Source organism: Kogia breviceps, chromosome 4, assembly GCF_026419965.1.
Source record: "Kogia breviceps isolate mKogBre1 chromosome 4, mKogBre1 haplotype 1, whole genome shotgun sequence".
Classification (NCBI taxonomy): Eukaryota; Metazoa; Chordata; class Mammalia; order Artiodactyla; family Physeteridae; genus Kogia; species Kogia breviceps.
The window spans coordinates 47972839-48000710 of NC_081313.1; the positions used below are offsets into that span (position 1 = coordinate 47972839).

General features: G+C 35.5%; 1 protein-coding gene across 1 annotated transcript in view; it reads left to right on the forward strand.

Moving 5' to 3' along the window:
• ZSWIM6 (zinc finger SWIM-type containing 6) overlaps positions 1 to 27872 on the forward strand; it is a 222509-nt gene that overhangs the window by 183403 nt on the left and 11234 nt on the right. The window contains exons 5-9 of the mRNA XM_059060965.2: positions 14344 to 14523; positions 19167 to 19343; positions 19613 to 19759; positions 23124 to 23270; positions 24332 to 24592. Coding sequence (XP_058916948.1) covers positions 14344 to 14523; positions 19167 to 19343; positions 19613 to 19759; positions 23124 to 23270; positions 24332 to 24592 — 912 coding nt within the window. The remainder of the gene's footprint in view (positions 1 to 14343; positions 14524 to 19166; positions 19344 to 19612; positions 19760 to 23123; positions 23271 to 24331; positions 24593 to 27872) is intronic.

Consider the following 27872-nt stretch of genomic DNA (forward strand, 5'->3'; position numbering starts at 1 on the left):
TTCCCCTCCCAAGATTACTGGGAGGAACCCAACTTACTGGGTTCCAGTAAGTTTTAATTTTGAGTTCCTGTAGAAGACTGGAACCCTTGACACTAAAAAGGGACGGAGAGTGAATGGTAGACTAGAAGTTTTGGCCGAGATTCTGAGGGGGGGAGGGGGAAGGGAAAGGAGGCTGAGGAAGGAAGAGTCTGAACAGTCTTCAGCACTGCTCTTTGTCCATCCTTTGGCATGAGGTTACCAGGGGCAGAGAAAATGTTATATAACCCTCTAGGGTTGGGGATGAGTTTGAGAAATGCCTCCTCCATTTGTGTAGGTAAGGATAAAATTACGCAAAGCGTCTCAGACCTCTAAGTGACTGTGGGCCTTGGGTGGGGCCTGGGAGGCCTACTGGAAAATAAAACACATTTAAAAGGCTGTCTTTGAAACCAAGGGAAAAGAAGACACTAAAAGATGTTTCTAGCTAAAAACATATAGCAAGTGGAAATTAATTGCACAATAACCCATTATTACTAGCCTAAGTGTTTAATGTCACTGATATTTTTTTGTTTAATATGTTCTCTTAATTGTTTTATTTTATTAAATGTAGAAATATTTATAACGGTATTCAGAGAATCACAAGCTGAGTCCTTCAATCTTGTTTTCACCTTTCGAGTCTCAATTTCCTCAACATCAAAGTCTTCTACACCGGGGTTTGCTGGAGTGCACCTTTTGGTGCTGGGTGGAACTCCACAGTCTTCAGAACATTTCTGCACATATTATCTTACTTAAGTGTAAACAGCCCTACAAGGTAGGTAGGAATTATTATCTCTATTGTTTAAATCAGGGACTGCCATCACAGAGAGACTAAGTGGCTTTGCCCAAGGTCTTGGAGCTGGTAATCCATATCTTGTCCTTTCCAGATCAGAGTTTGTGGATCAAACGTTTCTTCTAGTTGGAAATGTAAAACACTGGGTATGTGGGGCAAAATGGTGGTGATTTGTACATCGAAATGTTTGATGGACAAGACTGGCCTTCGGGACATTTAGAATTCATTAATTCTTGTTACCTACATTTGTTGGGAGTGTGGGTGCTTGTCCATTGGCAGTGTGACCAGTAGAATACAGAAGCCTAAAAAGGCTTTTGTACATGGAATCTAGGAAATGCAAGAAAGAAATGCGTATAACAAAATAGCAATAGACTCAAAGAGAACAAATCAGCAGTTACCAGTGGGGAGAGTGAAGGGGGCTGGGAAAGATAGTAGTTTGTTTTTCTTAATCCAATACCTCTATGTAGAAAATAAAAAACCAAGGATCTATTGTACAACACAGGGAAATATAGACATTATTTTATAATAACTTTTAGTGGAGCATAATCTATAAATATATTGAATCCATATGTTATAATAAATAAATAAAAATATTTTAAAAATAAAAACGCTTTTGTGATGATTTGTCTTCTGTCTCCGTGTGATTCTGTCCATGTTAATTTGCCTATTTGGGTCAGGTATAGGATGCGAACAGATTTTAAGACCACTGAGTGGATTGGAACCATTCACCTTGTGCCAAAAATAAAAGGTTTTGTTTTCCTTCATACCACGGGAGTTGCCTTCCGTGTTTTGCTTTACTTTGACTTGTAGATTACAGCACATCTTTTTGCTGAAATCACTGAGTGCAGATTAGGTGGTGTGGTGGAAAGGAGAGTAAAAGCATGCTGGGTGGTAGAGAAAAAGCTAGACTAGAGCTGAAATGTGCCATGGATAATTCAGAAACCGAATGATGCACACACCGGTGATTTGATAATTGCCTTTATATACTTTGAGGCATTGAAGCTAGGAAAGCAATTTTAAACTATTGAATTTATTTTCATTGTACTTCATAGCAAATAATTAAGTGTCCTTTGTAAAAGAACCAGTAATACTTTCTAGATGCCAGGTCATCTGCTAGGCTGGAAATGCTAAGTTTTCACTGAGTGCTCTGTCCTATTTTTGGTTCAGTCCTTTTAAAAGGGTTTGTATTTCTGAGGGACAGCAGAATGAAGTGTTTAATCATCAAAGAGCTTTATTTTTAAAGCTACAAATGTTGCAGGAGTATGTTGGAGGGGAAGGAGATAAATGCTCACAGTGGGATTCCAAATTAATAAAATTTGGAGGATGACTTACTCAATTTGGTTAACTTGGTTATTAAGGCTAATTACAGCTTTTGTAGTGTTGACTGTTCAGATAAAAGGCCATATCTATTATAGCTCTGAACTTGAATCTAACATTAAGAACATCCTTTCAAGATGAAACCTCTCTTTAGGGAGGTGAGTAATAAAAAAACATTACTGACTTAAATTAATAAAGGCTTGGCTTTGAAAATTTTTTTCTCATTCTGTAACGGAAATTTTCTAATTAGAGAAATGTAAGTGTAAAAATCTAGTTTTATAGCTTTATTTTTTTTTCCTTGAATCACAGAAATCACTGTTTAAAGTTTGCAAGAATATTTAGGATCTTGTTTTTAAGATCTTGTAATCTGTTTGCATTTTAGTTTTCTCATCTTTAAAGTGGATGTATTATTTCTGATCATGGAGGATTATTGTAATGAGTTAATGAAAAAAATGTTTGTAAAGCCCTAAGAATAGTGCCTATAGCACATGATAGGCACCCAAGAAATGGTGACTGTTAGTGATAATAATGATTGTTTAATTAAAGTTGTAATTGGTGTTCTTATATTTATTTCCTCAAAAGAACTTTTTTTAAAAGTAGAATTTTATGGTTTTGTCAGTATTGTGCTGGCTTCTATAAGCTCTGAGTTTTCACCAAGTGAAAGTGAAGCTTACTGGATCATTATCACCTTGTCAGCTTCTTCATATGCAAGTCAGTCAGTCCTTCAGCATTGTATACATTGGTTAGTATTTTCCTAATTTTATCTTTGAGTTACTTCAAAAGAACTAGTGCTTAGTATAAATTTGGTTTTTAATTCTATTTTTTAAACTTTGTATTGTGCTATATCTTTAAAAAGAAAAACAAATTGTGAAAAACAATGGATTTGAGATATATATATATGTTAGGATATATAATCTGTACACTTAAAAAAATTTTATTGGGAGTATAGTTGTTTTATAATACTGTGTTAGTTTATACCATACAGCAAAGTGAATCAGCTATATGTATACATGTGTTTCCTCCTTTTTGGATTTCCTTCTCATTTAGGTTGCCACAGAGCATTGAGTAGAGTTCCCAGTGCTATACAGTAGGTTCTCATTAGTTATCTATTTTATACATAGTATCAGTAGTGTATATATGTCAATCCCCATCTCCCAATTCATCCCCCCACTTCCCCCCTTGGTATCCGTAGGTTTATTCTCTATGTCTGTGTCTCTATTTCTGCTTTGTAAGTAAGATTGTCTATACCAGTTTTTTCAGATTCCACATATATGCGTTAATACACAATATTTGTTTTTCTCTTTCTTACTTATTTCACTCTGTATGACCATCTCTAGGTCTATCCATGTCTCTACAAATGACCCAGCTCAGTTCCTTTTTATGGCTGAGTAATATTCCATTGTATATATGTACCACATCTTCTTTATCCATTCCTCTGTTAATGGACATTTAGGTTGAAGTTAGTTCTATCTTAGCTTTTAGTTGACATGGTGCTTTTAAGCTGATTTCCAAAATAAATTATAGTTCACACAGGTGGACTGAAATACAGAATTCTGAATTATAAAATAGACACCTAGAAAATAAATCAACTTATTTTGGATAGACATTTACATATTATTTGTCCATATTAATGTACTTGGTTGCCCTTTTACACAGAACCTTGATACTATACTAACAACCTGAGAATGAAAGAGCAACTTTTTGATTTTAGCTTTATCTGATAAAGTATTCAAGAGTAGTAGAATTGTAAGACAGAAACATCTTGGAAGAAAAACACGAAAGATTCTTAATTCTGAAGCATTACCTTTTGAATATTATAATTTTATTTTTTAAAAAGATAATTTGATGATTTGTAAAATGACTTCAGTGTAGCCTTATAAATAGAAATGCCAGTTTTTGATCCAATCTGCAGCATTCGTTAGATTTAATTTAATTATTACCATGTAACTTATTTTGTGTTGTTATGTTGTCCATCAGTCCAAAATCTAAAGCCTGGTAAAGTTGTATCCCATTTTCCAATGGGATTCAGTAGGAAAGGCTGCCACTTACAGGTTCTTTAGACACCATTTTGATTTGTCTCTTGCTTTGTGACAGTGTGTGGTCATGTTTCATTTGAAGCTGTTTTTCCTGGTTCTTGGCATGGGAAATGCATACGATTAATAGGATGGTGATTTGTGCAATGTCCATTGGCTTGTAGAGAAATCCTGCAGAGAGAGCACTCATACTTAGGTCTTTGGAATACCAGTAGATAAAATTGTTTGATCCATATATTAATTAGCAATTTTTAAAAATTTACTTTGTTACATACAGTAAAATTCCTAACTATAGTGTAAAATACATACCATAAATACTTAACTATAAAAATACGTACACCTGGGCTTCCCTGGTGGCGCAGTGGTTGAGAGTCCGCCTGCTGATGCAGGGGATGAGGGTTCGTGCCCCGGTCCGGGAAGATCCCACATACCGCGGAGCGGCTGGGTCCGTGAGCCATGGCCACTGAGCCTGCATGTCCAGAGCCTGTGCTCTGCAACGGGAGAAGCCACAACAGTGAGAGGCCCACATACCAAAAAAAAAAACAAAACAAAAAAACATACACCTGACATTTTTAGTGTACAATTTTGAGTTTAGACAAAGGCATAGAGTCATGTGATCAATGAAGATATGGAATGGTTATATCACCTCCAAAAATTCCCTCACACAGTCCCTTTATAATCATCACCTACTCCCTGTCCCTAGCATTGGTAGTCTATTCTCAGTCCATTTAGTTTTGCCTTTTCCAAAATGTCACATAAATGGAGTAATAAAGTGTGTGTGTACACATATATACCCTTTTGATTCTGGCTTCCTTCACTTAGTATAATGCATTTGCGATATTATGTGTATTTCAGTGGTCTGTTTCTTGTTGCTAAGTAGTAGTCTATTATATGAATGCACCAAGTTTGTTCATCCATTCACCAGTTGAAGGACATTCAGGTTGGATGTGTTTTGCATTTACGAATAAAACTGCTATAAACATTCTTGTAAAGTTTTTATGTGAACCTAAGATTTCATTTCTCTTGGGCAAATCCCAAGAGGTAGGATTGTTGGGTCATAAGGTAAATGTTTAACTTCATGAGAAACTGCTGAACCATATTCCAAGGTAGCTATATCATTTTGCACTCACAGCAGCAATTATGAGCATTCTGATTGCCAGTAGTATTTTCAGATTTTAAATTTCTTTTTCTAATTTTAACCCTTATAATAGGTGTGTAGTGGTATGTCGTATGTTTTTTTAATTGAAGTATAGTTGATGTACAATATTATATGTTATAGGTATACAATACAGTGATACACAATTTTTAAAGGTTATAGATAGTCCATTTATAGTTATTTATAAAATATTGGCTATATTCTCTGTGTTGTACAATATATCCTTGTAGCTTGTTTTTGTCATAATAGTTTGTACCTTTTACTCCCCTATTCCTATATTGTCCCTTCCCTCTTCCCATTGGTAACTACTAGTTTCTTCTCTGTATCTGAGTGTGCTTCTTTTTTTATTATATTCATTAGTTTGTTGTATTTTTTAGAGTCCGCATATAAGTGATATCATACAATATTTGTCTTTCTCTGTCTGACTTACTTCACTTGACATGATACCCTCCAAGTCCATCCATGTTACTGCAAATGGCATTATTTCATTCTTTTTTTATGGCTGAGTAGTATTCCATTCTGTGTATATACACTGCATCTTTTTTTTTTTTTTTGTGGTACGCGGGCCTCTCACTGTTGTGGCCTCTCCCATTGCGGAGCACAGGCTCTGGACATGCAGGCTCAGCGGCCATGGCTCACAGGCCCAGCTGCTCTGTGGCATGTGGGATCTTCCCGGACCGGGGCACGAACCCATGTCCCCTGTATTGGCAGGCGGATTCTCAACCACTGCACCACCAGGAAAGCCCTGCATCTTCTTTATCCATTCTTCTGTTCGTGGACACTTAAGTTGCTTCCGTACCTTAGCAATTGTAAATAATGCTGCTATGAACATTGGGGTGCATGTGTCTTTTTGAATTAGTGTTTTTTTTTCAGATGTATACCCAGGAGTAGAATTGATGGATCATATGGTCGTTCTATTTTTAGTTTTTTTTTTTAGAAACCTGCATACTATATTCCATAGTGGCTGCACCAATTTATATTCCCAGCAACAGTGTATGAGGCTTTCCCTTTCTCTGCATCCTCTCCACATTTGTTATTTGTGTTCTTTTCGATGATAGCCCCTCTGACAGGTGTGAGATGATATCTCATTGTAGTTTTGATTTGCATTTCTCTGATGATTAGTACTGTTGAGAATCTTTTCATATGCCTTACTGGCTATCTGCATGCCTTTGGAAAAATACCTATTCAGTTCTTCTGCCCATTTTTTAATCGGGTTGTTTGTTATTTTGATTTTCTTCTCGTTTTGTCAGTGGTTTCCTTTGCTGTGCAAAAAGCTTTGCAGTTTAATTAGGTCCCATTTGTTTATTTTTCCTTTTATTTCCTTTGCTTTAGGAGACAGATCCCCAAAAATATTGCTAGGATTTATGTCAAGGAGTGTTCTGTCCATATTTTCCTCTAGGAGTTTCATGGTTTCCAGTCTTACATTTAGGTCTTTAATCCATTTTGAGTTTATTTTTGTGTATGGTGTTAGAGAATGTTCTAATTTAATTCTTTTACATGTAGCTGTCTAGTTTCCAAGCACCACTTATTGAAGAGACTGTCTTTTCTCCATTGTATATTCTTTGTTGCAGAGTGATTGACCGTAAGTGCATAGGTTTATGTCTGGACTCTCTATTCTGTGCCTTTGATCTATGTGTCTGGTTTTTATACCAGTACCATGCTGTTTTTATTACTGTAGCTTTGTAGAATAGTCTGAAGTCAGGGAGTGTGATTCCTCTAGCTCTGTTCTTCTTTCTCAAGATTGTGTTGGCTATTTGGGGTCTTTTGTGTTTCCATACAAATGCCATTGGTATTGTGATAGGGATTGCATTGAATCTGGAGATTGCCTTCGGTAATATGGTCATTTTAACAATATTAATTCTTCCAATCCAAGAACACAGTGTATCTTTCCATCTGTTTGTGTCATCTTCATTTACTTTCATTAGCATCTTAAAGTTTTCCAACTATAAGTCTTTTACCTCTTTAGGTAGGTTTATTCCTAGGTATTTTATTCTTTTTGATGTGATGGTAAATGAGATTATTTCCTTAATTTCTCTTTCTGATAGTTCGTTGATAGTGTATTAGTGTATAGAGATGCAACAGATTTCTGTATATTAATTGTGTATCCTGCAACTTTTCTGAATTCATTGATAAGCTCTAGTAGTTTTCTGGTGGTATCCTTAGGATTTTTTATGTATAGTATCATGTCATTTGCAAACAGTTTCTGTTTTCATTTTCATAATGATTAATGATGCTCAGCATGTTTTCATCAGCAGTTTGCCATCTGTATATCTTCTTGAGTGAAGTGTCTTTTCCAGATTTTTTGCCCATTTGTAATAGGGTTATTCGTTTTCTTGATGAGTTTGGGAAGGATTTTAATATTCTAGATACAAGTTCTTTGTCAGATGTATGATTTGCACATATTTTCTCCCAATCTGTGGCTTGCTTGTCTTTTCATTCTCTTTATATTGTTTTTTTGCAGCACAAAAGATTTTAATGTTGATGAAGTCCACTTGATAAATTTTATCTTTTATGGATTATGCTTTTGATATTGTATCTAAGATTATCTCTGCCTAACTCAAGGTCACAAAGATGTTTTCCAGAAGTTTTATGGTTTTCGGTTTTATATTTAGGTCTGTGATCCATTTTGAGTTAGTTTTTAATAAGTTAGCTGAGTTAATTTTTAATAAACTGTGTGTTGTAGATTTAAGTTCATTTTCTATGAATATCCAATTGTAGTAGCACTAGTTTTTGAAAAGATTTATCTTTTCTACATCGAATGGCTTTGAACCTTGAATTGACCATATCTATGTAAGTCTGGGCTCCCTAATCTATATAATGGTGTAGGTACCTGTTCTTTCACAATCATACACTGTCTTGATTACTCTTAACTTTATACAAAGTCTCAAAATTAGGTGCTGGGGAGCCTTCCAACTTTTTCCTTCTTTAAAATTGTTTGGCCATTCTATATTTTTGTCAGTATGTACACCAGTGCCTGCTAGGGTTTTGAGTAGTGTTATGTTGAATATATAGATCAATTTGGGGAGAATTGATATCTTAATAGTTTTGAGGTTTCTAGTCTGCTTTTTAAGATTGTCTTTGATTTATCTTGTCAGTGTTTTGTAGTTTTTAGCATAGAGACGCTGTACATGTTTTGTTAGATTTATAACTTAAGTATTTCATGTTTTTTGATAGAATTATAATTGGTGCTTTTGGGGGGTAAATTTTGATCTGTAACTGTTCAAATTTAGTACATAGATATACAGTTGGTTTCTTGCTTTGAACTTGTATCATATGACCTTGCTAAACTTACTTACCTTTTTTGTAGGTTCGTTGTCTACAAATAGAGGCTATTTTATTTTTTCCTTTTAAATCTTATGTCATTAATCTCCTTTTCTTGCTTTATTGGCCTGGCTAGAACTTCCAGTGTGATGTTGAATAGGAGTTGTAGAGCAGACATCTTTGCCTTGTTGTTTTATCTTAGGGCAAAAACATTCAGTCTTTTGCCATTATCATATTAACTGTAGGTGGTTTTTTTTGCAGATGACCTTTATCAGGTAAGTTATCTTGTTCCTAGTTTGCTGAGAGTTTTATTTATTATGAAGGGATGTTGAATTTTGTCAGTTGCTTTTTCTGTATCTGTTGAAATGGTCATATGGTTCTTCTTCCTTAGTCTGCTATATAGTGAGTTACACTAATTTTTAATGTTGAACCGGCCTTGCATTCCTGGGATAAACCCTATTTAGTTGTGGTGTGTTTTCTTTTTTATGTATTTCTTAATTAGATTTACTAATATTTTGTTGTGGTGTTTGACATGTAATTATATTTACTTGTAATGTTTTTTGTCTGGTTTTGCTATCAGGGTAATTCTGGCCTCATAAAATAAGTTGAAAACCTTCCCTTTCTTCTTTTTTCTGGAAGGTATTGTATGGAATTGGTGTTATTTCTTTCTTTACTATTTGGTAGAATTTTCCAGGGAAACATCTTGGACGTGCATTGTTAAGAGTTTTTAACTGCAGATTTAATTTCTTTGATAAATTTAAAGCTATTCAGGTTATTATTTCTTCTTGAGAGAACTGTGGTAGTTTGTGGTTTTTCAAGGAATTTGTCCATTTCATCTAAGCTGGAGAATTTATGGGAATAAATTGTTCATAGTATTCCTTTATGAGCCTTTTAATGCCTCTAGGATCTATAATGATGTGCCCTTTTTTATTCCTGATACTCATAGTTTGTCCTTTCTTTTTTTGGTCAGACGATTATAGCTTTATTAATCTTTTTAAAGAACTAGCTTTTGGTTTCATTAAAAAAAACTTAGGTGGTGGTTTTCCATTTAATTGATTTCTGATCTGTTATTTCCTTCTTTCTGCTTGCTTTGGCTTTGATTTCTCATTCTTTTTCTAGTTTCTTAAGGTGGATATTTAGATTATTGATTTGAATCTTTCCTTCTTTTCCAATACAAGCATTTAATACTATAAATTTCTAAACTCTTTTTAGCTGTAGATCACAAGTTTTGATATATTTTATTTGCATTTTCATTCAGAACAAAATATTTTCTGTTTTCTTTTGTGACTTCTTTTACTCATGAGTTATTTAGAATTGTGTTGTTTAATTCCCAGATATTTGGGAATTTTCCAAATATCATCCTGTTACTGATTTCTAATTTAATTCTATTACATTAGAGAATATACTTTGTATGATTTCACTTCTTTAATATTTGTCAAAGTTTGTTTTATGGCCCAGAATATGGACTACCTTGGTAAATGTTCTTTGTGCATTTTAGAAAGTATAAGATTTTGTTTTGTTTTGTTTTTCTACTAATGTTAAGTGGAGTATTCTATGAATGTCAGTTAGATTAAGTTGGTTGATAGTATTGTTGTAGGTATTCTTTATCCTTGCTAATTTTCTGTCTACTTGTTCTGTTAGTTATTGAGAGAGAAGTATTGAGATCTCCAAATGTAACTGTGGATTTGTGTGTTTCTCCTTTCAGCTCTGTCACTTTTTGCTTCATATATTTTGAAGTCTTAATGTTAGGTGCAGCATCCTCATTTAGGATTGTTATGTTTTTTGTAGAACTGACCCCTTTATCATGTTATGTTTCACTTTATCTGGTGTAGCATTTCTTGTTCCAAAGTCTACTTTGTCTGATAATAATATGGCCACTCCAACTTTGATTTGAAAGTGTTTGCATGGTGTATCTTTTCCCATCCTTTTCCATTTAATTTATCTATGTCATTATATTTGAAGAGGGTTTCTAGTACATAGCATAGAGTTGGGTCTTGTTTTTCAACCTGATTTCACCATCTCTTTTAATTGGTATGTTTAGATGATTTACATTTGCTATAATTATTGATGTAGTTCAATGTAGGTCTACCATTTAATCACTTCTTTTCTGTTTATCCTCTCTGTTTTTGTTCCTTTGTTCCCTCCCTCCTGTCTTCTTTTCTCCTTCTTTGGATTATTTTAAAACATTTTATTTTTAGTATTTCATTTTAATTTATCTGTTGTCCTTTTTGTTTGTATCTCCTTTTTTTTTTTTAATGGTTTCAGTATTACAAGAAATATACCTAACATTAAACAGTCTACTTTGAGTTTTTACTTTGCCACTTAAAAAAGAATGTAGAGTCTAACAACCATATAGGTCCCTTTACTCTTCCTCCTTTATGCTATAATTTTCATGTGTATTACATCTACATACGTTTAAAATACCATAAGACAATGTTCACGTTTTTGCTTTCAGTAGTCATACTTATCTTAAAGAACTTAGAAGGACAAAAGTAGTCCATGACATTTACTTAGGTATTTATTATTTCTGTTCCTCTTCCTTTATTCATATAGTTCCAAGTTTCCCTCTGGTATTATTTCTCTCCAGCCTGAAGAACTTCCTTTAGCATCAAGTCTCTTGAACAATACATGTTGTTAGTTTTTCCTGATCTGAGGAGGCCTTCATTTCACCATCATTCATGAATGATATTTTGCCAACTCTGGGTTGATATTTCCATTTCTTTTAACACTTTAAAGATATTGCTCCACTGTCTTCTGTCCTGTATAATTTCTGACAAGAATAATTATTTGAGTCATTCTCCTTTATGTGGCATTTCATTTTTCTCTGACTGTTTTCAATATTTTTTACTTTTTTCTTTGGTTTTCAGTGATTTGATTATCACTGGGCATGGATTTTTTGGTTAGCTCAGCTTATCTTCAATTTTGGGAAGTTTTCAATAATTATTTCTTTTGAGTTTTTCTGTATCTGTTTCTCATCTTCTTTGGATCTCCAATGATACAAATGTTACTTTTGATATTTTCCCACCTGTCTTAAGGCTCTGTTCATTTTCTTCTGATTGTTTCTCTCTCTTCTTCAGATGAGATCATTTCTATCTTCAAATTTACTGACTTTTACCTCTGTCATATCCATTCTACTATTAATCCTATCTAGTGATTTTTTTTTTTCTTTTTGTGGCACGCGGGCTTCTCACTGTTATGGCCTCTCCTGTTGAGGAGCTCAAGCTCAGCGGCCACAGCTCACAGGCCCAGCCACTCTGTGGCACACGGGATCCTCCCGGACCAGGGCACGAACCCGTGTCCCCTGCACTGGCAGGCGGACTGTCAACCACTGCATCACCAGGGAAGACTGCTAATTTTAAATGTGGAAGAATGTAAAGCATCTCTTTTGGACAAACAAAACATAAACAGACCATTCTTACCTGTATTATTCACTTGGTTAACACAATTGATTAAAATAAAAACAGATACGCATACAAACCTTTTCAAAGAAAGTGTTATGAATGGCTTTGAAGTACTGGTATCTGTCTTGTTTTGAAATTGGTAAAGTAAAAGCTTTATTTTTTGGCCACATGGCAAAGCTTTCAGGATCTTACCCATGCAGTGGAAGCATGGAGTCCTGACCACTGGACCACCAGGGAATTCCCAAACTTGAACTTCTAAAACTTGTGAAATATTTGCTTGAATTAGCTATCTTTTTGAAAAAATGTAGAAAGGAATGACAAATTTTATCAGTACCTTAATTTTTCAAATTATGAGTTATACCTTCTAAATTCATTAGGGCTTTTCCTATGAAAAACAAGTGAGGGCTTCCCTGGTTGAGGGTCCACCTGCCGATGCAGCGGACGCGTGTTCGTGCTCCGGTCCAGGAGGATCCCATATGCCACGGAGCGGCTGGGCCCGTGAGCCGTGGCCGCTGAGCCTGCACATCTGGAGCCTGTGCTCTGCAATGGGAGAGGCCACAGCAGTGAGAGGCCCACGTACTGCAAAAACAACAACAACAACAAAAACACAAGTGAACTTTTTTTTTTTAACTTTTTAATTGAAGTATAGTTGATTTAAAATATTGTGTAAGTTTCAGGTGTACAGCAAAGTGATTTGGTTATATATATAGTCAAAAAATATATATATACATATTTGATTCTTTTCTGTTAAAGGTGTTTTACAAGGTACTGACTGTAGTTCCCTGTGCTATACAGTAAATCCATGTTATTTTATATATGGTAGTGTGTATCTGTTAGTCCCATATTCCTAATTTATCCCTCCCTCCCTTTTCCCTTTGGTATTCATAAGTTTTCTGTGTCTGTGAATCTGTTTATTTTGTAAATAAGTTCATCTGTACTACTTGTAGATCCCACATGTGATATCATATAACATTGTCTTTCTCTGTCTGACTTACTTCACTTAGTGTGATAAATTCTGGGTCCATCCATGTTGCTGCAAATGGCATTATTTCATTTTTTTAATGGCTGAGTAATATTCCATTGTGTGTGTATGTTTGTATGTATGTACATACCACATCTTTATCCACTCATCTGTTGGTGGACACTTAGCTTGCTTCCATGTCTTGGCCGTTGTAAATAGTGCTGCTATGAACATTGGGGTGCATGTATCTTTTTGAATCTGAGTTGTCATCTTTTCCAGATATATGCCCCATAGTGGGATTGCTGGATCATATGGTAACTCTATTTTTAGTTTTTTAAGGAACCTCCATACTGTTCTCCATATGTGGCTGTACCAATTTACATTCTCACCAACAGTGTAGGAGGGTTCCCTTTTCTCCACACCTTCTCCAGCATTTATTTGTAGACTTTTTGATGATGGACATTCTGACCAGTGTGAGGTGACACTTCATTGTAGTTTTAATTTGCATTTCTCTGATGATTAGCGATGTTGAGCATCTCGTCATGTGCCTGTTGGCCATCTGTATGTTTTCTTTGCAGAAATGTCTATTTAGGTCTTCTGCCCCTTTTATGATTGGTTTGTTTTTTGTGGGGTTTTTTTGATATTGAGCTATATGAGATATTTGTGTATTTTGGAAATTAAGCCCTCGTCAGTCGCATTGTCTTGAAATATTTTCTCCGAGTCCATAGGTTGTCTTTTCATTTTAAAGCAAGTGAACTTTTGATAAATGTTTAGTGATTTCATTCACAAAAAGACATAAATTTAGTGATTTCATTTATATAAAGGTTAATTCCTGGTTAAATCATTTAGGGAAGCATGTTTAAGTAAATTTTATTAAAAGATCTGTTGATATATGGATATGCATACTAATTAACGAGCATAATAAAGTTTGAAATGCTTATAAGGAGACTGGAAAATAGTTTGTGTCCATTGTTATGCCTTTATGATTTTATTTTAAAAAGATACTTTTAAAAGTAAATTTAATTTTTGCACAGAACCATTTAGAGTGGTTTATTGCAGCATTCATGAATAAAATCTGCTTATAAATTAAAGTAACAAATTGGTCCTTAAGGTTGTATTCTTTATTGACTTTTGCCCCAAATGTCACAAAAGTAGGAAGGTGATTACAATTACCATTTGAAATATCTTTCATCTTTATATGTAACAGTGTTTGGACTCTTTGGTTCAAATTTGGGCTCTTTTGTCCTCTTTACATTAACCTCTGTGTGAGATTTGTTGCTTGGACAAGGGAGAATTGCATTATAAAACTGCAGACTTGGGTCTGTTTTGAAATGGTTTATCATTAGCTATTAGGATTGGACACTTGTAAACTTTTAAAAAATTTGCTTTCCTCTCCCCCTTTAATTTAGGTGCTCTGTGGATGTGTATAGTTTTAAATCCCCACTGCAAGTTGGAGCAGAAGGCCAGCTGGCTAAAACAGTTGAAAAAGTGGAATGGTGTTGATGTCTGTCCATGGGAAGATGGAAATCATGGCAGTGAATTACCTAACTTAACCAATGCTCTGCCTCAGGGTGCGAATGCTAACCAAGGTGAGTACACAGTGGTAATCTGCTCACTTTGTATCTACCTAATTGTGCATCTATGTTTATAACAGTAACTTATAATAGATTTGGGAAAATTATTTTACTCACTTAAGAACTTACTGTAACTCACGGACTTAATATGTTTTGAATGTGTATGTGTGTGTGTGTTTTAATTTTTATGTGAGACCTTTCTATAACTTTCATATTCTCAGAATACAGATGGATATAATACATATACTACTAGTATGTGTTAAAATTGCCTATTAATTATTTAGTTTGAATATATTTTTAAAAATAATGGAATGGATGTGTAGTATATTGTAAAACAAAATATTGAGAGGCTTGTGTGTTTTTATATCTGTTGGTCAGTTCATATTTGGGCAACTATACAATTTAATCAGTTAAAAATTCTTAGTTTTAGAATATAGCAAGTAAACATTTAATGACTAGGGCTGAAGAAGCATGGAGTGCTGCTGGCATTCAGACCAGGAAAATTCTTTATTGTGAAGGACTGTCTAGCATCCTTGTTCCCACCTACTGTAGGCTAATAGTGCCCTCCGGTCTTTGGACAACTAAGAAATGTTCCCAGACATTTTCAGATAGCCTCTTAAGAATCTTGGTCTCTCATTTCTGTACTGGTTTTTGTTTGTTTGTTTGTTTGTTTAAGCTTCTCCCTCTCTATTGAACCCACCCATTTAGCTCAAGTCTCTCTCATCTTAAAAAATCTTTCCTTGCCCCCATCGTCCCAGCTAGCTACCGCAGAATTTTCTCCTCTCTTTCAGAACCAAATCTTTAAAGTAGTTAACTCTTGGAAATAAAAATTTCATTCACTAACTCTGTCACTCTTCTTATGTAAGTTTGTGCTGCTGCTCCCCCTTTTCTGAGAAAACTTGGAAGACTTTAAAGTTATGATAGATGCAAGGTGGGAGTTAAATGACATCAGAAGGATTCAGGAATCAAGACTGTCATTCTGTTTTCTGGCCCCATCTGGAGTTGGTACTCCTAGAAAGAGCTGGACAATGTGCTGAGAATGAAATGTGATGTTAGCATAGTATTTTCAGTCTTTACAAAGAAAGAAAATAATATGTATTACTCCGTAGGGACTTGTCCAATCGAAAAGAAGTTTCAGGCCTTGGGAAAGATGATTGTCTGGCTCTCCTTTGTCTAGAGGTATTTGCCTTGGGAATTCAGTATTTGAAATCTGTCATATCTTTATTGCCCATGATGATTTTATTTAATAACTTCAAAGAAAATAAATCTACCCCTTATATCCCAAGTTTTTTTCCAGAAGCTCAGAATTTTCAAGTTTAACAATTCAACATTTATTCTCTTCTTTTGCTAGGAAAAGGTATGCTTATGTCTCCATAGGCAATAAATTTGATTTTTTTAAACTTTATTATATTTGGAGGTTTCTCTGTGTTTCACTCCCCATCTGCTTTTTTGTGACTGCTATCCTAACATTTTACAGTTTACTTTTTTTACTTTCCATTTGGTTGCTTTCCCCTTGGTTAAATATGACTATTCCATAGGCTTTAGAAAACTCTTAGGAAGTGGTCCAGCCTCTGGAAAAAAAGAGTTCATTTCATTTATGGTTTGGCCCAGGGATAAGAAGTCAGGACTAGTTTCTAAGGGCAATATTTATAGCTGTTGTGCCTAAAGGCACCAGGGCTCCTCCTTTTAGCAGAACACCCGCATTCTCCAGAGGGGCTGTCAGAAGAGATATCCCTACAGAGGGGGTTGGGTGCTCATCCTGCAGTACTTCTGCTGGAAGGCTGAGCAGGCTTGCAAAGGGAGAGCCTTTGGTGACAGCAGAGCTCAGCAGTCATGCCGCTGGGCAGCGAGTGCATGTGGTACAGACCATGGGCAGAATTGCATGTGTTTGCACATCAGAGTGAAAGTAAAGCACAAATAATTTCTGTCTTTGCTGAGATTATTTGTTAGAATTAATTGACAACATTAGAATCCACACCCTTAGAAAGAGTAGTGTGTTTGCTTTTTAAATATACCTGAATGAAAGCCTTTTTAAAAGTTTTTTTGTTAAAAAACTAATATTATTTTATACTTTATTTAAAATTTTTTACAAATTAGTGTTTATCGGTTTTTAATTAATTGATTGATTGATTTTGGCTGCGTCGTGTCTTCGTTGCCGCACATGGGCTTTCTCTCTAGCTGTGGTGAGCAGGAGCTACTCTTCGTTGCAGTGTGTGGGCTTCTCATTGAGGTGGCTTCTCTTGTTGCGGAGCATGGGCTCTAGGCACATGGGCTTCAGTAGTTGCGGCACGCGGGCTCAGTAGTTGTGGTTCACGGGATCTAGAGCGCAGGCTCAGTAGTTGTGACACACGGGCTTAGTTGCTCCACAGCATGTGGGATCTTCCCGGACCAGGGCTCAAACCCATGTCCCCTACATTGGCAGGTGGATTCTTAACCACTGCACCACCAGGGAAGTCCCTGTGTTTATTGTTTTAACAATTTGATTAAGATCATCTGTTTCTTTTTTCTGTTACTGCAAAAGTCAAGAAAACACAGATATCTAAGATAAAAATTGACCATAATTTTGATACTTAAATCAATTTTTGTTTGTATATCTTTTTAGTCATTGTCTATGTACATATATTTTTTTGTTTCCATGCTATTATAGAGCTTTGTATCTTACATTTTCATTTAAATACCAATAGTATTTAGTCTTTTTTGTTATAGTTAGTTGTATCAGACTCTTAGAGCTAACCACTGTCCTGGTGTATGTCCTGTACATTTCACTATGCTCTTACAGTCACATACAAACATGAAGAGTTAAGATTTTAATTTTTTCAATGGAGTCATACCCACAGCTTGCTTTTATTATTGATACCACAGTGGGTCAAACAGACAGAACTCTCATTCTTTTAATAAGTGCATAATAATGTGTTGCTTTCTAAAGTCTCCTTTTAATTTTAAATTCTGTTTCTATGATTTGAGTTAAACAAAATAAATGAAATTAGAAAGCCATTTAAAAATACTTGTGTGAGATTTGGACTTAAGAAGTCATGGAACCAGTTTCTTGTTGAGTAGGGGTATATTTATTCTGCTCTGCAAAAAGCCCTGGTAGGTTCCAAAGGCTATTAAATGTAGGGCCAACTCTTCCCATTTGCAAAGTGTCCCTCCGTCTGCTGCTAACAAGGAGTCTGGGCAGGGGCCAGAACAGATACATCAGTATTTAGGCCTCTCAAATTATGTCATCCATGCATTTTGATATGTCTGCCATTCAAATACAGATGTCTGAGTCCACCTGAGACCAAGCTGAAGTAATGTCTCTTTCTGTTAAAGACCATTCAAAAGCCTTTCAGAACAGCCTAAATAGCTGAATTTGGAGTGAGGTTATCTGTGTTTCGATCTTGACTGCCATTGCCTGGCGGTGTGACCTTGGCAAGTCACTTTACTTCTCTCAATTTTCAGTTCCATCAGTAGAATAAAGGGGTTGGTCTAGATGAGTTTTCACATCTCTTCTTGATTCAGTTGTATTTTGATTTTTATGATTTCCTTTATGTCTGTGCTTAGCCAAAGCTCCAGGGAGAGAAGATGAAACTTTACCAACTAAGGAAGCTCCAGATTTTACTTCTCATTTAGTTAAGCCTCAGAACAGTGAGGGGTGATACTTGAGCTAAATAAAGCACACATAAATAAAAATAGTTTGTTACCCTGATTGTCAGTGGAGGCTCTTTCTAAGGTTTCTGCCACAGTTTAAGGTAAGTCTGGAGTTGGGGACCCAAGGGGTGGGAGTGCAGGTAGAATTTGAACGATTTTTTCCAGAAGAACTGAATAATCCCAGAAGTTGGGGTAAAAATATCCTTTATTCCCCAAACATCTCTTTTCTCTGTCAGGTCCTGAAACTTGAACCCTCTTCGGAGTGTGTGCTTCTGCTCTTTTGTGATGCCCTGGCGTTACACTATGCTTGGGACATCACACCAGCCATGGAACCTGCACAAGAGTCAGGAGGCAGCCTGTAGGGGCAAGGTAAGTGTGCTGGTTTGTTTTGTAGCTATGTTGTGTGGCTTTGTGAAATGTTAAATATATGCATTTATGCCCTTTGGGATATAAAGTGACATTTAATCATTATATCCCAAGAAGCATAATAGTTTTAATTGTGCAAAACCGCACAATATAGTTAAAAAATACAACCAAAAGCACAACCCTTCTTCATATTTTTAAAGGCTGATTGCATCTTCCTGAAAGGTTCCATGGCTGGTGTCTCATCTCTTGCATAGTGTTTGTGAGAGCTGTTGATCCCATCAGGGCAGTCCACCACAGCACCTCAGAAGTGGGGAGCAGTGAGTTTTCATGTGATTTTTGTGCCGAGTGCCTCCTTTCAGTGTATTTGTCATGGAAACTAGACTTGACGATTCTTTTTGCAGGATGCCTTTAACCTTAGCTCTGATGGCTGCACAGTGTTTGTGTTTGATAAAACAAGTGAGTGAATGGTGGCTCTTTGGTCTGATTTGCCTCCTAGTACTTAGGACGTGAGAATATTCACCCTTCATCCTTCTGCTTAGGGGGTGCAGGACAATGTGTGTGGGTGTGTTCATGAACATCTGCCCACAGAATGGTATGGTATGACTGATTTATTCACATGTGAATAATAGCTGACACCGCTTTCTGAATTGTGGAAAAAACAGATTCATCGAACAGGCCACATCGGACAGTGTTCACCCGAGCCATCGAGGCGTGCGATCTCCACTGGCAGGACAGCCACTTGCAGCACATTATCAGCAGTGACCTGTACACCAACTACTGTTACCATGACGATGCTGAAAACTCCCTCTTTGACTCCCGCGGGTGGCCCCTCTGGCATGGTAAGTGGCCAAACCGGAAAGACATTTCCATGACTTACTTCTTTGTTTAGTTTCTATAGCATTATTGGAGTGGGAGGAGGAGAGTTGAGGGATTCAATGGGAGATGGATGAATGCTTGGCAATAAGAGTTTTTCATTCAAATCCAAGTTCAGAAATGGTTTCTTGTGTCTTTTTAATAGTATTTCAGAGAAAAACATCTTACTATTAAATCCTGTTTTTATAGATATATCTGATAATGGCAACTTTCCCCCCTTAACTTTCTGTTTTAGAACATGTTCCTACAGCCTGTGCACGAGTAGACGCATTACGTTCTCATGGGTACCCCAGAGAAGCACTGAGACTAGCAATAGCTATTGTTAACACGTTAAGACGGCAGCAGCAGAAACAGCTGGAAATGTTCCGAACTCAAAAAAAAGGTAAATGTGTGAAGGAGCCTGTTTCCATTGGAATGGGATTCTTGGTGATGATGTCACTAGGTTTTATGCTCTTTTGGGAGAGAGAACTTTTAAAATTAAAGCCATGTTGATGGCTTTACTCACCACTCATTTGAAATGTTTAATAGCTGATCTGTGAGAAATGTTAGGCACCCCCCCACACACCCGTTGAATGTTGTAAGAAATAAACTTTTTTTACAAGTTTCTTAGGTAGGTTAATTTTTTAAAGGGGAAGGTGGTTTTTTTTTTTTTTTTTTTTTTTTAACTGTTTGAGTTACGTCATATGTCGGAATTATCTAAAATGCAAGTTAGCCAGATATTTCATTTTGTGAAAAAGCATTTTAATTGTGATATTAAGGGCTCTGGGGGTAGACTGCCTATGTTTGAATCCTGGCGGGAGGTCCCAGCTGGGAGACCTTAGGCATTGACTTGACTGTGGAATGAGGCTTGGTTGAGGACCTGTCTCTTAGAGTTGTTGAAAAGATTAGACTAGTTAATTCCTGTAAAGCACTGAAAGCAGGGTCTGACAGAGTGTGGAAGCACTATAAAAGTTTAATTGTAATAATTTGTACATCAGGACATGATATGTATTTAAAGCGATCAAACAGAACTCCTGGGGACTGCTCTGGTGGTCCAGTGGTTAAGACTTTGCCTTACAATGCAGGGGCTGTGGGTTCAATCCCTGGTTGGGGAGCTGAGATCCCACATGCCTCGTGGCCAAAAAACCAAAACTTAAAACAGAAGCAATATTGTAACAAGTTCAGTAAAGACTTTTAAAATTGTCCACATCAAAAAAAATCTCAAAAAAAAAAAAAAACCAAGCTATACTCCAGGGAAAGCTAAAAAAAAACCCAAACAACTGGATTTTTCAAATTCGGTAAATAACATTCGATGAGCTGTCAACTGACAGGACACATTTAACTCCTCTTTATCTCAGTTCATTAATCTTTTAAATTTTAAATAAACATTTCTTAGTAGTAGTAATTGCAAAAGGGTTGTAATGTGCATAGGCCCTGATCAAAAGAAAGACATATGTATGCTTTTTCTGATTAATCCGTGTACTTCTTTTTCTTCTATAGGTGTAAATCTTTTAATTTTTCTTTGGTAGGATTGTTTTGTTTTTATTCTGGAATTTTATATCTTATTCAGAGAGAAGTAGTTTTAGTTGTGGTGGTTTTTTTGCTTATGTTTTTGTTTTATTCCTTGGGTGATTTTACACACATCTAGGGAACAGCTAAAAATTATCAGTTGTTGTTGAAGTGGGCTGGAGATTGGAACAAGTGTTTGTTGTAATTTTTGATATCCTCTATATTGGAAGTATTAAAAATGTTAACATTATCATTTATATGATGAAAGAAAATTCCAAAGTTACCATTGGGACCAGGGAAGTGGGGAGCTCAGATGGGATTGGAATGTGATATCCCCAACAATTACTTTGTCCAGTTCTTTGTGTTTGTCATATCATCACTGGTTACCAGCTATATTTACAAAATATGTTGCTTGGCCCTTTGCAAAATTTTTCTGAAATCTCCCTTTCCCTAAACACACACAATCTATGGCCAAAAGACATTTACTTATGAAAAGTATAAAAGATTGAAATACTCAGGCTAAGAGAGAGAGTGAAGTACTTTTTATACTGCAACAGGAGAGCTTGCTCACGATGATTATCAGAGTTTTGAAATTCATGTTGATCTTTACGAAGAAATGTTTTTAAAATTAGTTTAATTAAAATGTTACAATATCTAAGAAATACAAAGTGTAAAAGTGTTAGTTCATGTAGGTAAGTTGGAACACATGTTAAGATAGACTCCTTTGATTGTTTTTGAGGTCTTAGACTCATTTCTCTTTTATCCTGCACACAATGAAAACTTTAATTTCAGACTATTCTTTACTAGCACTGCATATTTACATCTTTCCCTACTTTTTTTTTGTTTGTCCATATTCAAAGAATAGGTTTTTTGTAACTGTTACAATTCCAAATTGCTGTAAGTTATTTCTTATGGGGCCAAGATTAGTAAATGAAGTATCTTGTACATTTTCAATATTATTTGGCATGATATGTCAACTTTAAAAAAAACTGAGATATAATTGACATATAACAGTTTCATATGTACAGCATAATGATTCCATATTTATATATTTTGAAATGATCACAATAAGTTTATATATAAATAAATAAATAAATATATATAGATAGATAGATAGATAGATAGAGAGAGAGAGAGAGAGAGAGAGGAGAGAGAGAGACTTGTTCCTAAGAGTAATGCTCATGTTTCTGTTTTCATCCTGGTTGTGTATATGAAAGCCAGTGACAGAAATTGAAGGGAAAGACTTTTCCAAGGAATCTAGTACCCACCTTCTATAAATTTTAATACATGTGCCAGGCCATGCTTTATTTTTATGTACAAATAGTTGATAGTCCAAAACAGAAGACTTCTAAAAGAATACTGAACTTGCAGACTGGCTTTTTAGCTATTTACAAGCCAATATTTTTCTTGTATATTTTATATTATATATAGATTTTATTATAGTTTCCTTTAAGAAGGAACCACTATTATTTATAACTTTAGTAAACACTTAGATGTAAAATGTTGCATTGTTTACAATAATGGAATATATCTTAAAATATTTGCAGCTTTTCTCTCAGCACTCTAACTTGAGAACTTGCAAGTTCTAACATTACGTGAAGAAAATGAAAAGGATATGTTTCATCCAAATTATGTTATCTTCTGCTATAGTTCCCCTTTGTGGCAAAGGTCCTCTCTTAAATGACTTATAGATCCACGATAAGGAAGATTTTTATAAGGTGATAGGGGAGTAATTTAATAAATATTCATAGGGAAGTTCAAGTCCGACCCAGGGTACAGCTGCCTTCTAGACTCCATTTTAGATAACCCAGTGAGCACTGACTCTGAGAGTATCTTCTTAATGTAGTTGTAGAGTTAGTTATCCAATGATAATTCCAGGGGGACTTCTTAGTTCTCTCTAAAGACACTCCTAGGAAGTGAGGAGAGTTGTCCTTAGCTTCTCAGGTAAAAATTTAGAATTCATTTTTCCTCATACATCATAATTTAATAGTGTAAATAGTAATGTTAACCTAGAAGCCTGGACATATGAATTAAATAGATGTTTGAGAGCTGTCTTGGGAAGTTAGTACCATTTATACTGTTTCACAGATGAACCTTTAGAACTTAAAATAGTTCACAAGTTGGGGATTTTATGTACCCTTTTTAATTAAAGAGGAATTTTGAATTGAATTTAGTATTAATTTGTCAGGATGCTGGAAATGGTAAAGCCTTTCTGTCCTCTACTTCTCTCCATGTCTCAATTCCCTTTTCTTACACAGAGCTACCCCATAAAAGCATAACTTCAATAACCAATCTGGAGGGCTGGGTTGGACACCCCCTGGACCCCGTGGGCACTCTTTTCAGCAGCCTAATGGAAGCCTGCCGCACTGATGATGAAAGCTTCCCTGTGTTCTCAGATTTTACAGGTAAAACCATTGACATTTGTCTCTTGTGCTTTTTTCCCCTAAACCCTGAATAACATTCATCATTGGTCATTGTTTTTCTTCACAGTTTGTTTTATGAATCCATATAGTTAACAGTACTAGCAGTTAGCAAGAAAGGGTGCGCACACTTTTCAGGCAGCCTCCTACAAACTGGCAAAAGTCTTAGAGTTGACAATTTGGCAGCATGTGTCAAGAACCTAAAAATATTTATTCCCTTCTAGTCAATGATTGATTGTACATCTAAGAATTTATCTGCATTTATGACTATTTTCCAGCATAAAGATATAAAATAAGGATGTACCTCATGTGGGAGGGAAGAAGGACTGTCCCTTCACTACTCCCGTGGCTGGATTGGCTGGAGAGTTAAGCATCTAGCCTGTGGTGGTTGCCTTCATGGATTGTGGGTGACCCAAACTCTTATCAGGAGGGTGAGGGTATAGGTATGACTTTGAATTCACTTTTCTTGGGAGTTGGACAGTTGAAGTTTGTTAAGAATTTCTAATAGAAACACCTTAACAGAGATAAGAGAATCCTCAAAGAATCCTTCTCTTGTGATAACTGATGACTCTTTGATAACAAAAAGGACCATGAAATTTAGTTACACATATGTTGTGTTCTCTACTGTTTTTGTTATAAATTACAACATTGTCATAAAAGTATGGAAAATTTTTTTTAATGCCAAGCTTTAAAAAATTGATAACTATTGCAGTCATCATGTAATTTTACTCTTGTTTAATTAAAATTTTGTTTACTCTCTTAGGTATGCTTAGTATCTCTTCTTAGATTTATAGTTTTCTTTGGTGATTCATTTTTAGTGAGAGAAAAATATTTGTAATATTCTATCCCCCAGAACATACACATTTAGTCATTCATGGTCATTTTTTAAAAGATATTGGAAAACTATATACTTTAACCTAAGAAATATGGTTTCCCGGCTTTCTTGGAGTTAAGTCAGTAATTTATTTGAGTACTAGGTAAAATAGATCGTACTTATCAGGGTACCTGCAAAAGTAGTTTCTGAACTCTGATTTCTTTTGTGACAGAGAATATGGGACAGTGCAAGTCTCTGGAATACCAGCATCTACCTGCACACAAATTCTTAGAAGAAGGGGAATCCTATTTAACGCTAGCTGTGGAAGTAGCCCTAATAGGGCTGGGACAGCAGCGTATTATGCCTGATGGGCTGTATACCCAAGAGAAGGTTTGCCGGAATGAGGAGCAGCTCATTTCCAAGCTTCAGGAAATTGAATTGGATGACACACTGGTGAAAATTTTTCGCAAGCAAGCAGTCTTCCTATTAGAAGGTAGTATGATAAAGAACTTTCTCACTTGTTTAGCCCATTTTATTTAGCCACTCAGCTTTCTTATGTTGGGAGTACAGTTTATGTTGGGAGTACACTTAATATGGTGGTTATCTTGATTGGTATGGTCACTGAGTATCATAAGCATGTTCACTTTCCAAAAAATAGTACCACTTAATAAAAAAGTACAGATGTTTACATGTTTATCATTTGATTTAGGTGGTCATGTAAGATAACCTGCTAGAAATGAGCCCCATTTAAATGCCACCAGCTTTAAAAAGGACTGTTTTTATTTAGCCTGTATTGTTCCTGAGATAAATGCAAGTTTGATATTTAGTGAGTTATTGCTGGTAGCCATATTCCTCTTTGCTTGATCAATTAAGTAATAAAATGGAAATTGGCTGGCATTCCTCCAAATTATTGGCTGTTACGTTGACGTCTGGGTTTTGAACATGTCATTTGCACATGCTGACAAAGAACCAAGGACCAAAGACTGCAGAAGTGAATTTCCACTGCGCTAATTATTTCAGAGAATACATTAGGTATAGATTCATCAAAGTAAAGGTTTCATAGAATCACTAAGGCAAAGTCTAGTTTTCTTCTTTCTATAAGGTCAAGAGCTAAAGGGCCTAACAAACTTTGGATGGCATTATTTTTTTTAATGTTTTTTTTTTTTATTGAAAAGAATAAGTGTAACTAATGTGGTAGCCTAATCTTTTACACAGATTTAGGTGATGTCAAATCTTTTAAACTGCTTTTGTCTCTCAAGTACATGTGTGTTATATCTGTGGATTTCTCTGATTAATAAGCTCATACAGTATGGTATCTTCATCTTATATTTGGAATGGCTATATATAGGGAAGGGATTTAGAGAAAATAGCATTTCAAAACTTTTTATATGTCCAAACCTAAAGATCTATTTGAAAAAAATATTTTCATTAAATATATTATACATTTATGTGTTTTAGAAGTACACCTTAATGAGGAAATATTCTTCTGAATAAAACATGCTTAATTTTGGTAAAAATTCCTAATAATTTTTAGAAGCACTCTCCTGAAGATTTTTTTTTCCCTAAAGATAAAAGCCCATCTTGACAAACTTCAAATGATATTGATCCTTTCATTACTGTTTTAGTTTCCTGTCATATATTTCCTTTTGATATAAGCAATATCATTAGCCATAAACTTTTCTATGCTGGCTCTTAGTAACTCTTGGTAACTGCCTTTTGATTTTCATTATACTGAGGGAAAAGATGAGGATGTGTGGTTTTTGAAGTTGATAGTGTCTGATATCTGTTCATCACTTACCTTTTTAAATGTCTCTGTGTTCATCACTCATGAATATTTTTTAACTTTGTCTTAGTCTTTGATTAGTCCATACCTTCCCATTAAACATTTTAGTGAGAACTGTGCTCTGTAAGGAGTGCTGATGACCCACCCCAGCCTCCTCTCTTTTCCCAACCTTGCTAGGCCCCAAAGAGTGGTTGGTGCAGGACAGGAAGAAGTCCAAGGGACCATTTCTAGAAACTCCAAAAGATAAGCGCTCCATGATTGAGATGAGTGCACTGGGCACCAAGGTCTTCATACACTTACACTCTGTGAATTTCACGGGCAAATTGGTTAGCAGACTCAGGTATCTGAAAAAGAGGAAGCAGTAACCCTGTATTTTGTTGCTGAGTGTTAAATCACTTCTGGACACAGTATGGGCACATTGAATCAATTGGCATATTGGAAAAGCACTTCTAGGGAACTTAGATTTCAAATTTCAGTTTTTCATTTTTCAGTACACCAGAGTTCAGGCATTACACTGACTATTAATCAACAAATAATTCTGTGATACCTGACTGAATATTTTGCTTGTTGGGAGGTGTTATTAGGTTGATTATGCATCCTGGCCTTCCCTGCATAGTATAAAAAGGGAACTTGATGGTACAAGGGAAACACTGAAAGGAAATGGAAGAGAAATGAAGATGGAAAATATACAAGTTTGCTATAATTAGTCCTTAAAAAAATAGAGTTAATGTCTTAGTCTGCTTAGGCTGCCATTAAAAAATACTACAGGTTAGGTGGCTTAAACAATAGAAATTTATTTCTCACAGTTCTGGAGGCTGAGAAGTCCAAGGTCAAGGTGCTGGCTAATTCAGTCTCTGGTGAGGGCCCTCTTCCTGCCTTGCAGATAGCTGCCTTCTCCTTGAGCCCTCACAAGACAGAGACAGAGATCACTTTCTGTCTCTTCTCATAGGTCACTAATTCTGTTGGACCAGGTCAAGGCCCCTATGACCTCATTTAACCTTAATTACCTCCATAAAGGCCTTATCTTCCAGTCACATTGAGAGTTGTGGCTTAACGTATGAATTTGGGGGGAGGGCAAACATTCTATAATATAACAAATAATTTGGCCTCATTATATGAACTAAAGGTGAAACTGTAATGCCTTATCAGCTTTTGAAGAATATCAGATTGCTAAAACATTTTTTAAATGTCTTAAAGACAAAAAAAAGATAAATAGATTTGATAAAATTAGAAATCTAGGATGGATTTTAGTTTGTCTAGGTAAAAAAAAAAATAAGTTACTTACATGACTTTCAAAGAACTTTAATAAGGAACAATTCAAAAATACTAACCAAAGAATAAAACGATGAAATTTAAAAACAACTTCTGTTAAAATGATCTAACATGTATCATGCTCCTACTTAGTGCGCAATTCAGGAACTCCTCTCACCATTTCCTCTGAACTGCATTTCTTGCATTCTAAACTCTTCACCAGACTTATTTTTCTCATGGAAAACAAATGTATTATGTCCTTTGAGCAGTAGTGTCATGATTCATAATTCTAGAAGTCATGAAACCGATGTTACCTGAAGGTGACATGGAAACTAATTTATAAAACACTTCACAGTAACTAAACCTCACAGCACCTAAGTGGAAAGTAGTTGAACCAACCACTGTGGTTTCCTTTCAAAATTTATTTTAAAAGTTGTTATCGTCCTTCTTAGGGTAGCATTCAGAGAGCACACAGGGGATGTCAGCTCTGCCACCATGCCTGTCACAACTTACTAAGAAATGAATTTTGACAGTTTAAATATAATTTTACTTTTAAAATTGGTCTTTTGAAGCCCAAATAGTGGTAGAATCAGTTACTTCAATTTTTTTTTTCTTTTGCCTACGGTGAGTATTATTCTGGTCTTTTATTATTAAGCCTTTATGAGAATTAATATCTATTTCTGCTTATTAGAAGCAACAATATTTCAAGTCTTTGTATTGGGATTTGTGGTTCAGAATC